Source organism: Oryctolagus cuniculus, chromosome 21 (genome assembly GCF_964237555.1).
Source record: "Oryctolagus cuniculus chromosome 21, mOryCun1.1, whole genome shotgun sequence".
In the NCBI taxonomy this organism is placed as follows: Eukaryota; Metazoa; Chordata; class Mammalia; order Lagomorpha; family Leporidae; genus Oryctolagus; species Oryctolagus cuniculus.
In genome coordinates this window covers 30,727,968-30,744,946 of record NC_091452.1, presented here as the reverse complement: position 1 = coordinate 30,744,946, position 16,979 = coordinate 30,727,968, and the positions used below count along the sequence as shown (strand labels likewise).

Sequence of the window (16,979 nt, the reverse complement as noted above, 5' to 3'; positions counted from 1 at the left end):
CGTCTCCCAGGTGCATTAGAAGGAAGCTAGATGGGAAGTGCAGGTGGAACGTGATACAGGATGTGGGTGTCCTGAGTGGCGGCTTAACCACTGAACCACGATGTCCACCCCAGCTATTTTATTTACACATATTTTTGCTTCCTGTGTTCTTTCTCCCTTCTGATATGCCAAAATTTCCTTTATTATTTCCTGTCTTTTAGCCACTCTTAGGTCTGTAGAACGTCTCAATTTCCCCTCCATTCCTGAAGGATATTTTCACTGGACGTAGGAATCTATGAACAGTTCTTTTCCTTCAGGAATGGATAAACAGCAGCCATTTCCTCTGGCTTCCATGGGCTCTGATGAGAAAGCCACAGTCCTGCCTTTCACTATGCAGAAGGTGTCTGCTTTCTCTGGCTGCTCTCAGCATTTCTGTTTAGTTTTCAGAAGTTTACTTATGATGTGTCTTGGTGTAGACTGCTTTGTGTTTATTCTGTTGGAGCTCACTCAGCTTCCTGAATATGCTATTTGTCTTTTTAAAAAAAATATTTCAGAGGCCGGCACTGTGGCGTAGTGGACTAAGACTACACCTGCGGCACCGGCATCCCATATGGCACTGGTTCTAGTCCTGGCTGCTCCTCTTTCAATCCAGCTCTCTGCTATGGCCTAGGAAGGCAGTGGAAGATGGCTCAAGTGCTTGGGCCCCTGCACCCTCATGGGAAACCCAGAAGAGACTTCTGGCTTTGGATCAGCTCAGCTCCAGCAATCTGGGGAGTGTCTCTCCCTCTGTAACTCTACCTCTTTATTAAATAAATAAAATCTTAAAAAAAAATTATTTCAGGGGCTGGCACTGTGGCGTAGCAGGTAAAGCCGCCACCTGCAGTGCTGGCATCCCATATGGATGCTGGTTCGAATCCAGGCTGCTCCACTTCCAATCCAGCCCTCTGCTATGGTCTGGAAAAGAAGTAGAAGATGGCCCAAGTGCTTGGGCCCCTGGACCCACATGGGAAACCTGGAAGAAGCTCCTGGCTCTGGATCGGCACAGCTCTGGCTGTTGCAGCCAATTGGGGAGTAAACCAGTGGATGGAAGACCTCTATCTCTCTGCCTCTCCTTCTCTCTCTAACTCTGACTTTCAAATAAATAAATAAATCTAAAAAAATTATTTCAGAGCGAGAGCAAAGGCAAGATTGGCAGAGAGAGTATGTGTACTCCCATCTACCAGTTCACTCCCCAGATGCCTGAAATGGCTGGATATGGGGCTGGCTGCAGCCAGAAGTCAGGAACTCAGCCCAGGTCTCCCGTATGGGTGGCAGGGACCCAGTTACCAGAGCCATCATTTGCTGTGTCCCAGAGTCTGCATTAGCAGGAGGCTGGAGGCAGGAGCTGAAGTGAACCTAGACACTGATACGGGACACATGGTATCTCAACAGGCCAAATGCCAACGCTGATTTGATTTTTTTTGAGTCCCAAATGAGCTTATGGATACAAATCTCTAAACATGTGCCTCTGATAGCCATGCCCTACAGTACAGATCCTGGGGAACTGATCACCCCACTGCCTGTGTGCAGGAATGGATCCCACACCTATTCCTGAAGGGCCTCCTTCCCTCTCCTCCTGGGTGAAGGCGGCACGCAAGCTCCTATCAGGCCACTCGGCTTTTTGGGACATCTGAACCTTCACTTAGTTTAGCTGACTGTTGGTGTGGATGACACCACTTTACCAGCTATAAGGACTTTTCCACAAAAACAGCTTCAAACTTATCACAGCCTGCTGCCTACCAAAGCTTGTCTGAGACAGATCTGGATTATGAAGGTTGCTTGTAGGGCACGTGGTCCCCACGCTGCTGCACACTGTTAAGGCCCTCTGTGACAAAAACACTCATGCCCACTTTTAAGATTTGAGGGATTGGGCTGGGATCATGGTGCAGCAGGTTAAGCTACTGCCTGTGACACTGGGATCCCATTATAAGTGCCAGTTCAAGTCCCAGGTGCTCTGCTTCCAATCCAGCTCCCTGCTAATGCACTTGGGAAAGCAATGGGAGATGGCCTGAATGACTGTACCCTTGCCATCTATATGGGAGACCTGATGAAGTTCTGGGCTTCTGGCTTTGTCCTGACCTAGCTAGCCCTGGCCGATGCAACTATTTGGGAATGAACCAGTGAATGGAAGACATCTCTCTGTTTCTCCCTCTCTGTGACTCTGCCTTTCAAACAAATAAATTAATCTGTAAGATTACTTGAGGGACGCCAACATTGTGACACAGTGGGTGAAGCTGCCATTTATATACCTGAATCCCATATCAGAGTGCCCAGTTCTAGTCTTGGCTGCTACACTTCTCATACAGCTCCCTGCTAATGTACCTGGGAAAGCAGAAGATAGCCCAGGGGCCAGCACTGTGATGTAGTGGGTAAAGCAGCCACCAGCAGTGCCATCATCTCATACGGGTGCCGGTTTGAGTCCTGGCTGCTCCACTTCCGATCCAGCTCTCTGCTATGGCCTGAGAAAGCAGTGGAAGACAGCCCAAGTCCTTGGGCCCTGCACCTGCATGAGAGACCCCAAAGAAGCTCCTGGCTTCAGATCAGCTCAGCTCCGGCCATTATGGCTATTTAGGGAGTGAACCAGCGGATGGAAGACCTCTTTGTCTCTCTCTCTGCCTCCGTCTCTCCATAACTCTGCCTTTCAAATAAATAATAAATCTTTTAAAAGAAAGAAAAAAAGAAGACGGCCAAAGTACTTGGGCTCCTGCCATCCACACAGGAGACCCACATGGAGTTCCTGGCTCCTGGTTTTGGCCTGTCCCAATCTTGGCTGTTGTGGCCATTGGGGAACAAACCAGGGAATGAAAGATCATTCTGCCTTTCAAATAAAATAAATCTTTAAAAAAAGAAAAGAAAACAAAACAAAACAAAAAACAAACTTGTGGGGCCGGTGCTGTGGTGCAGTGGGTTAACGCCCTGGCCTGAAGTGCCAGCATCCCATATGGGCGCCGGTTCTAGTTCCGGCTGCTCCGCTTCCAATCAAGCTCTCTGCTATGGCCTGAGGAAGCAGTGGAGGATGGCCCAAGTCCTTGGGCCCCTGCACCCGCATGGGAGACCAGGAGGAAGCTCCTGGCTCCTGGCTTCAGATCGGCACAGCTCCGATCGTTATGGCCAATTGGGGGTAAGCCATCGGATGGAAGACCTCTCTTTCTCTTTCTCTCTCTCTCTGCCTCTCTTCTCCTTGTGTAACTCTGACTTTCAAATAAAAATAAATAAATCTTTTTTTAAAAAAAAACTTGTATGCACTTAAAAATAAGCACATTGTCTAAATATAAGTATGTTCACCAGAAAAATTCTGATAGAGTTAGGAAGAAAATAAAGACACGTAGGGACAAGAATTTGGCTTCACAATTAAGATGCTAGGCTGGGAGATGCTTATGTCCCACATCAGAGTGCCAGGTTTGAAGCCCAGCTCTGCTTCCTGCTAATTTGCACCCTGGGAGGAAGTAACTGAGAGCTCAAGTACTTGGGTCCCTGCCACTCATGTGGGAGACTCGGATGGGAGTTCCTAGCTTCAGCCTAGCTCAGTCTTGGCTGTTGTGGGTATCTGGGGAGTGAACCAGAGAACGGGAGCTCTCCATCTCTCAGATGAATTAATGAACAGAATGTAAAAGAACACATGTGTGTACTCTACCTTCTCAGCTGGGATGAATACCCCCAGCACTGCGGGGCACACATCCTCTGACCTTTCTGCCTACAGCCACCACCGTTATGTTCAAACCTTGGAAGGCCAGGAGGAACCAGAGGAGACAGCATCTGACCCAGGACTTGAGGGGAAGGTGAGTGAGGGCAAGAGCAGAGGCCTGAGAGCATGCAGGGACACATCAGAGGAGCAGGGTGGGAAGGGCAGGCGCTGGACCATGGACCAGTCCAAGAAGTATCTCTGTCATCAAGCGCCAGGCCCTTTGGGTTACCCAGTCTCACGGAGAGGATGGAACTGGATGTCCACGTTTTGCTTCTGTGGCTTGAATGTGGTCTGTCCCACCAGAGCGCAGGTTGAGGCTTTGGCCCCAGTGCAGCAGTGTTGGAAGGAGGCTGCAGTGGGAGATGTTTGGGCCCTGGGGATAGAGCCTCACGCATGAGTTAATGCCTTGCTCCCATAGGTCTTCACTCTCACGGGGCTGGTTTAGTTACCCGAGACTAGAAAGCAGCTCTACCCCCATTTTGTCTCACACATGTCCACTTGCCCTCTACTTTCTGCCCTGAGCCAAAGCAGTACGAGGGCCTCATCAGAAACCACCACAGGGGCCAGTGCTGTGGCATAGCAGATAAAGCCCCCACCTGTGGTGCTGGCATCCCATATGAGCACCGCTTTAAGCATGGCTGCTCCATTTCTGATCCAGCTCCCTGCTAATGCTCCTGAGAAAGCAGTAGAAGATGGCCAAGTACTTAGGCCCCTGCACCCATGTGGGAGACCTGGAAGAAGCTCTTGGCTCCTGATCAGCCAGACTCTAGCAGTTGCAGCCATTTAGGGAGTGAATCAGTGGATGAAAGACTTTTCCCTCTCTGCCTCTCTATAACTCTGCCTTTCAAATAAATAAATAAATCTTTAAAAAAATAAATTTAAAAAAACCATGACGATGCCACAGTGCAACCTTGGACTTCCCAGCTTCCAGAACCATGGGCCCAAACAAACCTCTTTATAAATAATTACAGTCTCAGGTATTGTGTTACAGCAACAGAAAATGGACTAAGACATAGGCTCAGAACCAGGACTGACCCCAGATCCACATCCAAAACTACATGAGTCTCCTAGCAGAGCCTGATGCCCACCTACCATTCATGTTCCAGGTGAAGGCGTCCCGCAGCTTCTGCCCGTCAATCTCCATGTCCAGGCGGATGGGGACGAGCACCTCAGGCTGGGATGCGTTCTCGTGGATCACAGCTGGGTCGTGGTCATCAAAGCTGAAAGTGGAACAGCAGCCATCATTAGTGAGGGCGTCACGATCCCTGTACCCAGGGCTCCAGGGGAGTGAACTGCCAGCCTCCCTCTCTGTACAGGGAGTCACTGCGAACCTGGCTGGAAGAAAAGAGGCTGCTTCTCACACGCACCTGTCAACCAATGGCCACCAGGGGTCTGGAGGCCATGGTCTCATGGGGACAGAAGGGGCCATGATGCCAAGCGCCAGACTGCTGGTGGCAAGTGCTTCACCAGGGCAGAGCTGACTGTTTCAAGGATGCTCAGGGAAGGGAAGGAAGCTGCTGCCCTGGGCAACAGAACAAGACCCAGAAATGCGTCAGAGGTGGGTTTTGGGCCCACAGCAGGCAGGACATTAGCAGAAAGCTGTGAGAAAGCAGGAGAGCATTTGCAGAGAGGAAATACTTGAGCAAAGGCTGAGAGGCAGGAGAGCGGAGGAGCTGAGGGAATGGCAATCAAACGACTGAGAGCAGAGGGTAGATCCCATGGTGGTGGGGGATGGAGGAGATGGGACTGTAAGGCCAGTGGGTATCCCAGAGCTGATGGCTCCCCATCTCAGGCTGCAGAGACTGGGCTCCATCCTGCAGCTCAGGAGGACAACCCGTGAGGGAATTCCATGGTTTAGGAAGACAAAGAGGAAGAGATGACGCAGGCAAGCAGGGGAGACCCGGGCACCTGAAGAACATGGAGAGGGCTGAGATCTGCCTTGCCCTTAGAGTCTGGCAAACAGATAACAAACCAACAGGGAAGGGAAAACACACCTGGTGCCAGGTGCAACTGCACTGAGAAGTGAGGATGGCAGGGGGGTTACAGGTGCGGAGACAGGAGTGGCCTTCTAAAGGGGGAGGTGAGTGACACCCGAAAGGAGATGGGAGAGAGGGAAGATGGGGCAAGCCATGGAGACGGCGACAAGAAGTGAGCTCCAGCAGAGGGTGCAGGGCTACAGCTCCGTCAGTGTGAGGTGTGACCAAAGCGAGGAGGCTGCCATGCGTAAGGTGGAGTGAGTATGGTGGGGCTTGCATGCCCGCAGCCCCAGGAGAAGCCTGGCTTTGGCTCTGAATGTGCTGGCAAAGCTGGAGGATTCTGTGTGGAGCAGCTGGCTCTGCCCAGGGTGAGGACACCCACACTGCCTGCCAGGCTGAGGATGCGGTGGCGACACATGGCTGAGGCTGCTGCCAATACGTAGCCAGGGTTGGTGGGGAGCTGGCCAAGGCAAGGTCCAGGCCTGGATTGTCAAAGGACTTTTTAGGAAGGGGCTGAGAGAGAGAGAGAGAGAGAGAGAGAGAGAGGGAGAAAGAGGCCCAGGCTTTTGGCCTGGGCGAGGAGCAGAATCCCAAGCCGAGTCAGCAGGCAGCAAGCATGAGGCCAAGGAGGTAAGGGTGGCGGCTGGGGCAGGCCTGGGTTACAGAAGGGAGGGTAGAGGCGGAAGTCTGAGAATGGCCCCAGAAGTGCTGGCATCCTAGCCCCTGAAACCTATGACCACAGCTTCCTATGGCCTAAAACAGGCCTGTGCAGGTGTGATTAAGTGACGGGTCCTCAGAGATGATCCCACATACCATCCCAGGGTCTTGGAGACAGAGGATTTCAATCACTTGGGGGCATGTGCCAGGGAAGAAGCCAGCAGCATGATGCGGCCACAGCTGAGGGACACTGCAGCCACCAGAGCTGAAGAGGCAAGGATGGGACTTGCCCTGGAGCTTTCGGAGGGAGCGCAGCACTGTTCAGACCTTACGTTCAGCCCAGTGAAGCTGACTTGGGATTCCTGGCCCCCAGAACTGCAGGAGAAGCGGTGTGTCCTGCTGAGAGCCACCTGCTTTGCAGGGGCCCATTCCAGCAGCCCCGAGGAAGTGACACAGTGGCAGTTACATGGATGGCCTTTAAACGGAGGGCAGAGTGAAGGCCCCAGAACTGCACCCCAGGAACACGACTTGAGTGGCTAGGAAATGGGAGAACAACAATGAGACACTGATGCAGGTGGAGCGGGGCAGCTGGGGAAGCCAGAGAGCAGCAGTGTCTGAAGACACCCAAGGAGACAGTGTTTCCAAGGAAGAGCAGGAGGCAGCAGTGCAGTGTTTTGGGGAACCCAAGGTCCTGCTGGGAAGGGGCGAGACGAAATGTGCTGGGCCCGGGCGGAATCTGTGCAGGCTCACCAGAGGGGGAAGGTTCTCTTCTTGTCCCGGCCCATGCGGTTCCTGTTGATGGTGGTGGAGCACGGCACGGCGTCCAGGTGGTGGGAGCTGTTGGGCAGGGTGGGCACCCACTGGCTGTTCCTCTTGGCCTTCTGTTCCCTGCGGAGATGTGGCAACAGGGAAAAGAGAGCCATCACTACTCTGGGAAGGAGGCACCCCAGCGAGGGGGCTGGGGTGGAGACAGAGAGGTTCCCGAACATGAGCCTCACATGCTCCCCGAGGATCTGACTTTCCTCGGCAGGTGGCTGGCAGTCTCCGAGGGGTCGGAAGGGAGATGTGAGCATACTGTATGGCCAGCGTCAGGAACCACCGGCTCAGCTCAGACAGCTCAGACGATGGGGATCCGAGCTTGCTGACCCAGTTCTCAGCCCCTGCCCAAATTAGGTCCATGTTCTCATTTTTCCAGGTCTTGGGTGTGAGGTGAAGACTAATCACAGGATCAGAGCAAGACCTGCAGAACAGGAGACTTGCTCTAGTGCCCACTAAAATGGTTACCGTAAATCCCTTCTGTCCTCATCCACAATTGAGGGGTGGTGTTAAGTGGCCTCAACTTTAGAAAAATAAAAGAACTAATGGGCCCAAGGCTAGGGCAGACCCTGGCCTGTGCCTCTGTCCTCCACCATAAATTTACTTAGATTTTAACCCTACCTCTGGGGTAGGACCCAGGAATGTGCATTCTTTACAACGTCCATGGAAGATGCCAGGGCAGTGGAGTTTATGTGGAAACCCCAGCTCTCGACCGCTCCTCTTTCGTGCCTGCCTGGACGTCCTCCTGGAGGCTGCATGGAGGCCCACTCCCTAACCCCGACTCCTGCCCTATCTCAAAGCAGTCCCTCTCTCATCTCTCCCAAGCCCTCTTGTCCGGCAGCTAGCTCAGGTGGGCAGTGTCAATCATATCACAGCTCACAGGCACAGCTGACATGAACCACATCCTCACATGAGCACAGAATCCCAGGACCTGAATTAAGAAAAGTCAACATTCCTTCTGCAGCAAGAGCCTCCTAAGACCCCCGAGAAGGGGCATCCAGCCTCTGCCCGAGTAGTTCCACAATGGACGAGAAGGCTGCCAGGCCCCCGGTAGGGCTAACAGGGCAGCCAGAAGCCAGCTCAAGGTGCTATCCTCCAACCTGTGCCCCCTCCTGCGTCCCCACCTCCAGGGATCAGGATTCCCCTGCCTCAGCTGGTCTTCATGTGACCCGATCATCAAGAAGCTGTTTACCACCCCATAAAAGGATCCAAGCTGACACATGCAAACTTGAAAGTGCTATCCATATGCAGCTAATTTCCTTCCACGACTTCCCCCGAGGGTCTAGGCCTCCTTGTGTTCTCGCCACATCCCCAGGGGAACGAGAATCTGCAGTGCACACGTCTAGTGTGCCGGCCGGGCTGGCGACAAGCCACTTTTCCTGGGCGAGTCATAAAAACAATCCCCAGGCGGAGTTGAAAGAGAAGCTGGCAAGAAATTATTTCCACAACCACGTCACTGCCAACAGTAACCCTTCCCCTCCCTCAGCGCTCCCTGGCTCGTGTGCGTACAAAAGCCCACTTTCTTGCGTGATGAAAGCATACAATACAGTCTTATATACCACCTGCCTGAGGCGGCTACAGAAGCTACTCAATGATAACACAGCAAAGAACTTCAAGCAGTTCCTGGAGAATGGATTAGAAAGGTAAATGTATTTGTGGTGTTTTGAAATCCATGCATTGTTTTTTCATAATACCCATTTTCCAGGAACTTTCCAAAGACCTCATATGTAAGGGTTTGCCTTGAGGTGGTGGTGGTGGTGCTGTAGTGTAACAGGTTAAGCAGCCACCTGCAGCACCAGCATCCCATATGGGCACCAATTCATGACCCGACTGCTCCACTTCCGATCCAGGTCCCTGCTAATGTGCCTGGGAAAGCAGCACAAAATGGCCCAAGAGCTTGGGAGACCTGGAAGAAGCCCAGCTCTAGCTACTGTAGCCATTTGGGGAGTGAACCAGCAGATGAAGATCCTTGTCTCTTGTGGGGAGCAATCCGGACCAGACTGAGTTACTCGAATTAGGACTTATTCTATGCATCTGCTCTCCCACAATATGGCGCTGGGAGAGAAGTAAACAGCTTCCGCACAGCTGCCTCCAGTTCAACCAATTAACTGTAGGACTTGCTCCTGATTGGAGAGCAGCGTACTCAGCCGAGTTGGGATTGGCGGAGGAGGACTATAAAGGAGGAGAGAGACGGCATGCACCAGGAACATCTATGGGGAACATCTAAAGGGAACCCGTGCAGCCCCCGAGAAAGCTGGCCGGCGGTGTGCCGCTCCCCTGCGGAAGTGGGGAATGCGGCCAGGGGGAACTGCCCTTCCACGGAGGTGGAAGGGATAGTAGCCAACCCGGGAAGAACCAGCAGCAAACCCGGGGAGGGCCGAGCGGACAAAAGAACAACACAGGGTCCTGTGTCGTTCCTCCACGAAGAGGGGGAGCGACATAATGGTGCCGTGACTTGGATAGGAAACCTAACTCGGTTAGGAAACCTAGCTCGGATAGGAAACCTAGGATGGATAGAAAACTTAGGAGGGAAGAAACGTGACTCGGATAGGAAACTTAGGACGGATACGAAACTCAGGAGGGAAGAAACGGGAAGAACTGGGAAAATATCGGAGAGAGAAACTAGCAAACAGCCTAGGGAAATTACCGGAGAGAGAGACTAGCAAACAGCCTAGGGAAAAGCCGGACGAAAAGGGTGCCGGAAGAAGCTATTGAAAGCCTAGGCATAGACTCGGATACGGACTACGGGGGGAAGCTGGGAGAAATCTCTAAGGTCGAAAGCGAAAGTGAAAGCTAGAACAAACAGACTCGGACGCGGACTGTGGGGAGAGGCCAGGAGAAATGAGGGAGGAATATCGTTGGAGGAAAGCTTGGGGAAACATACCGGGTAGAGAAAAATGTTAGGGAAATTGAAGCCGCGGGGGGCAGGCCAAGGCGGAAACGAAAGCCACTTTGGGATTCTCAAGTTAGCCCGGGAATAGGGGGCGAAAAGTTAAAACCAGAAGCTGAGACGTAAGCCAGATTGGGATCCGTCTGATTAGCCCGGGGAGCAAAGGACGGGAAGCCAGATCGTGGGGCGGAGACGTACGCTGGGTTGAATTCGCCAGGCTAGCCCGGGGAACTTAGATTGAATCCTAGTGGCGGAGACGCAAGCTACGCTGTGTTACTCGCGGAAGCCGCCGCGTGCAGAGAGAGCACGGGGCGTGAATAGATAGGGAACGCTGGCGTAGGCCGTGGTTCAGACGCGAAAGGGTTAAGCGTGGAGACCGCGGACCGCGCAAAGCCGGGAAGCCGCGCAGAGAGGCGCGCGGGCTGAAGCGGCGCAGAGCCGGGAACCCGCCGGCGGGGCGAGGTGCCGGAAAGCCGCAGGGATAAGAGAAACAGAAGTTTGGAAGTGAAGTAAAAGAGAAATGGGAATGCTGGAAGATAGAAGTGAAATGGGAGAGGTAGGAATGCCCGGAGATAGAGAAATAGAGAAAAATAAGGCCTCCCCTCAACATGCCAATTAGAAGGCTTGGATTCGGTCTGCCTGATTTAAGGCGGTAAGCGCCAGCAAAGCTCGACCAGAGTATGAGCTGCAGGTCACCGAAGATAGGCACGAACCAACACTAATAAGTCTCCCCCACAATAAGGCAATGAGAAGGCTTGGATTCGGTTTGCCTGATAGGTTTTGTAAACACCTGCAGGCAGTTCTAGCAGAGCAGAGCATGCGCTGCAGGGCACCGAACACAGGCACGCATCAGCGCCTAAAAACCTCCTCACAATGGCGAAGAGAGGACCCGGATTCGGTTTTCCTGATTGATAGGACTTGTAAGAGCCTGTGGCGGCTCTAGCAAGTAGAGCAGAGTGTGTGCCGCGGGACACCGAGGACAGGCGCGTATCAACGATAAAAAATAAAAAGAAAGGGGGATCTGTGGGGAGCAATCCGGACCAGACTGAGTTACTCGAATTAGGACTTATTCTATGCATCTGCTCTCCCACAATATGGCGCTGGGAGAGAAGTAAACAGCTTCCGCACAGCTGCCTCCAGTTCAACTAATAAACTGTAGGACTTGCTCCTGATTGGAGAGCAGCGTACTCAGCCGAGTTGGGATTGGCGGAGGAGGACTGTAAAGGAGGAGAGAGACGGCATGCACCAGGAACATCTATGGGGAACATCTAAAGGGAACCCGTGCAGCCCCCGAGAAAGCTGGCCGGCGGTGTGCCGCTCCCCTGCGGAAGTGGGGAATGCGGCCAGGGGGAACTGCCCTTCCACGGAGGTGGAAGGGATAGTAGCCAACCCGGGAAGAACCAGCAGCAAACCCGGGGAGGGCCGAGCAGACGAAAGAACAGCGCAGGGTCCTGTGTTGCTCCTCCACGAAGAGGGGGAGCGACATAATGGTGCCGTGACTCGGATATGAAGCCTAGGCAGGGTTTAGTGTCGTTCCCCCATGAAGACGGGGAGCGACAGTCTCTCCCTCTCTCTGTTAACTTTGTTCTTCAAATAAATAAATAAATCTTTTTTTAAAATGAAATTAATGAGCTAGAGAACAAAAAATATTTGATGTCATACTGCTTTACAAAAACTCAACCATCTAGAGAGCTAACTCCAATTCTTCACACAGTGTTTTTGTTGTTGTGACTGTGAATGCTAAAATTGACAAAGACAAGCATTCTTCCCGCATTTGCTTACTCCTCAGACATACTTCTGGAGGTGGGTCATCATTTATTTACTCATCTATTAGGGTATCAACAGATGAATCTGAATGTGGGTGGGCACTGTGGCACAGAGGGTTAAGCTGCTGCTTGGGACGCCTGGACCCCATATCAAAGTTGCCGGCTTGATTCCCAGCTACTTCACTTCTGATTTAGCTATTATTAATTAATAATATGCACCTGGGTTGGCCGGAGCACTTGAGCAATGTCACCTATGTGGGATACTCAGGAGATGCTCCTAGCTCCTACCTTTGGCCAGGCCCAACAGACCTGTCTGTTGCAGGCATTTGGAGAGTGACCCAGCAGGTGACAAAATCTCTTGCTGTCTGTCTGTCTATCTATCTATCTCTTCCTCTCCGTCATTTTGCCTTTCAAATAAATAAGTAAAATCTTTAAAGTGAAATGAACCTGAATGTATAGGCTTGAGATAGTTCGTAACAACCCAATTACCTGCCTTTTCAATTTTCACTGCAAAGACTCTCTTAAAGCTTCCGAGTTTTTTACACATTCAACCCTACTGCTGTTTCTTCTGAGAGCTGATCTGAGTCAATACGTTTTCTAACAATTCTGTCCCATTGTCGAATCTCTACTCTCAAGGCATTCCTAACCCGTCTCCAGGATTCAGAAGAAACTTAGAAACCCGGCTAACAACATCTATAAAATGCTGGAAAGTATTTCAGTTCCACTTCACACCAAACAATTCATAAGCACAAGAAAACACCCTGCGGGTGTCCGGGGCACGGCCGGCCAGGAGAGCGTTACCTGAGGTAGGTGGGGGGCTCCGTGCTGATGGACACAGCCTTGTACTTCTCATCGTTGCCGTCCAGGATCTCTTCCACCTCTGAGGCTTTTAGCAGAGTCACGCTGGTAGCAAGGGTCGTATACCCATGATCTGTAAGCAGAGAGCAGTGCTGCGGTCACCCTGCTGGTGGCAGGCGCAAGCAGCAGCCAGCCAACTGGATCCAGCACATCAAGGTCCTCACATGCGGGAGGTGGGAAAAGCAAGGTGTCAAACTTACTACTGCCGAATGCTGGCCTCTTCCAAAAGGGCAATCTGGCCTGAGCGCTTTAGTTAGCGGTCCTCCTGCACACAGGCTCCGTGGACACTGATTTGGACTACTCTGCTGCCAGGGCGCTGGCTCAGCGCACAGGAAGTGTTCAGGGCAGCGGTGGCGGCGGCGGCGGCAGCAGCAGCCGCAGCTCCAGCACGGCACAGCCAATGGGGACTCTAGACTGCAGGACATGTGCTCTTGGTCCCCTCTCAGGAGGGGGAGGGAAGGCCCCAAAGGAACACCCCATTGGGAAGAGGTCTGACACCACTGTGATCCACAACAACACGAAGCAAGGGAGGGTGATGGAATGAGGGATGAAGACGCCTTTTCTTTTAAAACAAGAGCCCAGAGAGTGGGAGCTGCTTCAAACCAAACAGGACTTCTTGTCCCTGAGCCAGTCCGGATGTGGGGTCTGGGAAGCAGGACAGATTCTAGGCAGCTCGACCCCTAGCTCTTGTAAGGCACCTCGGTCAAGAGCTGCTACCTGCCTGTGGGCCCAGCCTGGCTTCTCCTGGAGAAATCAAGTGGTTAAGGGGGAAGGGTCTCTCCAAAGCGCAAGGTGGAAGAGTCGCCAAGACATCACCCAGGGACTCGCAGAGGGGAAAGCAAAGCTAGGAAGGCACTGCGGGAGTGACCGGCGCTCCACTGAGGAGGAGAGGGACACAAAGGAAGCGCTCTAAGCGAGTGAGTGGAAATGCGACAGCAGCAGATCAAACAGCAGCTCCGGCTCCTGCATTAAAAGAACCACGGCTTTGTCCGCAGCGGACTAAACCACAGCAGCACCTACGGGCACAACCAAACAGGACAGACTGTGCAGCACCACACACGCGTGCACACAGCCAGCCACACACACACACAAGCCAGCCACACACACACACGCTCACCCAGGCCCAGGGCAGCTCTCTATAAGGCGCCGCTGTCAAATGCAAAGCAGTTTCACCGCCTGCCAAAAGGCACTGTGTGCAAACCCAAATGTCCCCGTGGGAGCGTCTCCCGGCAAAGCCCCTGGAGTGTCTGAAGAGCATCCTTCCGCCCTGCACAGAGCTGCCGCAGCCCAAAGCATGCTCGTGCCACTCGAGTCGGGTGGCTCCCCCTAGCAAGCCCCAAGCACACCGTGCGGCCCACGACGAGCAGGGACATGCACACACGAGCATGAGCACGCTGGCTGCCAGGATGTAGTGCTATGGGATGGATGCGCTCTGAGAAGCAAGCGGTGAAAGCCCCAGAGGGGAGTGGGAGCTGAGCCACCACCCGCCACTCGGGCTACATGGAGGATGAGTGTGGTGACACGCCCACAGCAAACGGCAGAGCATCGCAGCAGTTCCGAAAACGTTTTGAGACCAACATGTCTTCACGGCACCTCCTACTGTCCCGGCCCGGCCCCCGCACACACCCCTAGTGCGCCCCCTCCCCACTTTAGCGGTACTGCCTGACACAGACAGCCACCAGCTCCCGGGGGCACACAACCTGAGCCCCCGGGACACTTGCTGCCCCGCTACCGGCCCAGGCTGCAGTGAAGACACTCTGGAGTGAAAACGCTTTATCTTCATGACATAAGCGAGTGGTTTTGAAACAGGTTTACAAACCCTCGTGAAGACGCACCCTTAGTGTTAGGTTTTGTTTTTTTACCATGTGACGATGCAACTATTTTCTTCCTCTCTTCCACAGTGGCTAGTCGCCTCCAGAGCGAGGGGTATCTCTTGTACAGAGAACCTCGGAACATACGGAGGTAGTTTCCCACCTATGAGTAAAGCAAGAAGGCTCATTATGAGGGTCGTGGCTTCACGCGGAAGGGGAGGGTCCTGGTGTAGAGGCCCCAGCGACAAACAGGCCTTGGGCTGGCCCCCAGGCTCCGGGCTTTCGGCAGCAGTAAAACACATTTCTGCTGACATCGAGGGTTCAACTGTGGTGCACATCTGGCCCGCATCTGTGCATGCAGACAACAGGACCAAGCTCCGACAGGCCTGGCCACATGTTCACAAGGGAGGCCTCCAGAGCTCAGCCAGAAGCCCCCAGAGTTTAGCAAGCAGCTCACAGGAGTTTTATTTCGGACTAAGGCTCTCTGGCACTTTCCAGAAATGTGAAGCTTCTTTGACCTTCTTTTATCTTAAGAAGATGACTTTGATATTTTTACGATGTAATAAACACCAAAAAGGGCTTTTAATTTTACGCAGATGCAGGGTAATTTCCTCCATGGCCCGTGCTTTGTTTAGTAACAAAACTCAAACCAGGGAAACCAAAGGAATTTTCCAGAATTTAAGGAGCACTGATTGGCAATCACCAGACCGCCATATAAAACATTACTTCCCCAAACAATAACTTCGGTCTGCTTGTAGCAAATAATGGAAGTTGAACTTTCTTCATGAAGAGAAAATTAGCCCTAAAGTTTTTATGAAGATACCCCCATTGTCACGATGACTTTTCAAAACTGATTGCTTGAGAGTCATAGTACAGGGTATGGCCAGTGAGGACTGGTGACAGGTGCTGGCTCTACCTGTGACCTGGACTCATTTCCCTATTTCGGGTCTCTTTTATCAAATGTTTGGTAACTCTGAACTTCACCCCACAAAAGACTACTTCTCAGGGCGTAGAGGGTTAAGCCTCCCATATGAACACCGGTTTGAGTCCCAGTTGTTCCACTTCTGATTCAGCTACCTGCTAATGTGCCTGGGAAAGCAGCAGAGGACGGCCCAAGTTCCTAGGCCCTGCCAATGAAGTAGGAGATCAGGATGGAGTTCCAGCTTCCTGGGTTGGCCTGGCCCAGACCCAGCCACTGGGGAATGAACCAGTGGATGGAAGATCTCTCTGCTCTCTCTCTTTTTATCTCTCTCTCTCTTAGTAACTCTTCCTTTCAAATAGATAAAACAAATCTTTTAAAAAAAAGTCTACTTCAATGATTTTTCCCATTTTAGCTTGCCAGCAATGTATATCTACTAAATAAAAATGTTTATCCCAACCAGAGCTGGGGCCAGTGCTGTGGCGTAGGTTAAGCCTCCACCTGTGGAGCCTGCATCTCACATGGTTGCCGGTTTGAGTCCCGGCTGCTCCACTTCTGATCCAGCTCTCTGCTATGGCCTGGGAAAAGCAGTAGAAGAAGCTCCTGACTCCTGGCTTCAGATTGGCCCAGCTCTAGCCATTGTGGCCACTTGGGAAGTGAACCAGTGAATGAAAAACCTCTCTCTCTCTCTCTCTCTCTCTCTGTAACTCTGCCTCTCAAATAAATAAATCTTTCTATTGCTGTGGAACCTGCGATAAAACAGTCACAGTGAGTTTACTTACACCCCACACACACAGCACAGACCCCCTTGCTGTCATTTGCTTGTGTGTCATCACCATCCAAAGGTAAAAGTACGTGTTCTGAAAAGAAATTAAGGGGCGGGTGCTTGGTGCAGTGGTCAAAGATGCCACCTGGGACACCTGGCATCCCATAGTAGAATGCCTGGGCGTGGGTCCCAGCTCCGCTTCCAATTTCAGCTTTCTGCTAGTGTACACGATGGGAAGCACTGTGTGTTTGGTTCACTGCAACCCACATGGGAGACCCAGATGGAGTTCCAGGCTCCTGGCTTCAGCCTGGCCCAGCCCCAGCTGTTGTGGTCAACTGGGGAGTGAACCAGAGGATGGAAGAGATCCCTCTCTGTCTTTCAAGTAAATAAAAATAGAAGGAAAAAAAGAAGAAGAAGAAAGAAAGAAATTGACAACAGTGCCCTGGTCACTGCCTAGGGGCTGCAGAACTCCGGGACACCCAAGGCCCCCTCAGCGCATAGGGCCCTGGGGCGCCCTTGGCCTGGCTTTTCCCTGGCCCAGCTGTAGTCTCCTTGGACCCAGGTTTCCCAAATGTAAAATGAAGATGCTGGACCTAGGGATCCCTTAGGGTCCTCTCAGCTCTGTGAGCCTGGCCTGGTGGAAACTGCTGCTTGCAGATGCTGGGGGAAGGGAGGCACGCACGGCACCTGCGGGTTTCTCCCGAGGCAGCTCCATGGATGACACAGGGAGGCACTGGGTGTGTTGCTGTGGCCAGCCCACCTCTCTGAATGCACTGCTTGTCTCCCAAGGGAAAGGAACTGGGTCACCCCTTCCACA

General features: G+C 52.5%; 1 protein-coding gene across 2 annotated transcripts in view; it reads right to left on the bottom strand.

Annotated features, from left to right (window-relative positions):
- Positions 1–16,979, bottom strand: part of SMARCB1 (SWI/SNF related BAF chromatin remodeling complex subunit B1) — a 43,820-nt gene that overhangs the window by 24,497 nt on the left and 2,344 nt on the right. Inside the window, exons 2-5 of one of the 2 annotated variants that reach the window (XM_070065950.1) lie at positions 14,502–14,640; positions 12,610–12,739; positions 7,087–7,224; positions 4,796–4,923 (exon numbers count right to left, since the gene is read on the bottom strand). In XM_070065950.1, coding sequence (XP_069922051.1) covers positions 4,796–4,923; positions 7,087–7,224; positions 12,610–12,739; positions 14,502–14,640 — 535 coding nt within the window. The remainder of the gene's footprint in view (positions 1–4,795; positions 4,924–7,086; positions 7,225–12,609; positions 12,740–14,501; positions 14,641–16,979) is intronic. The other variant, XM_070065951.1, reaches the window with a different exon arrangement.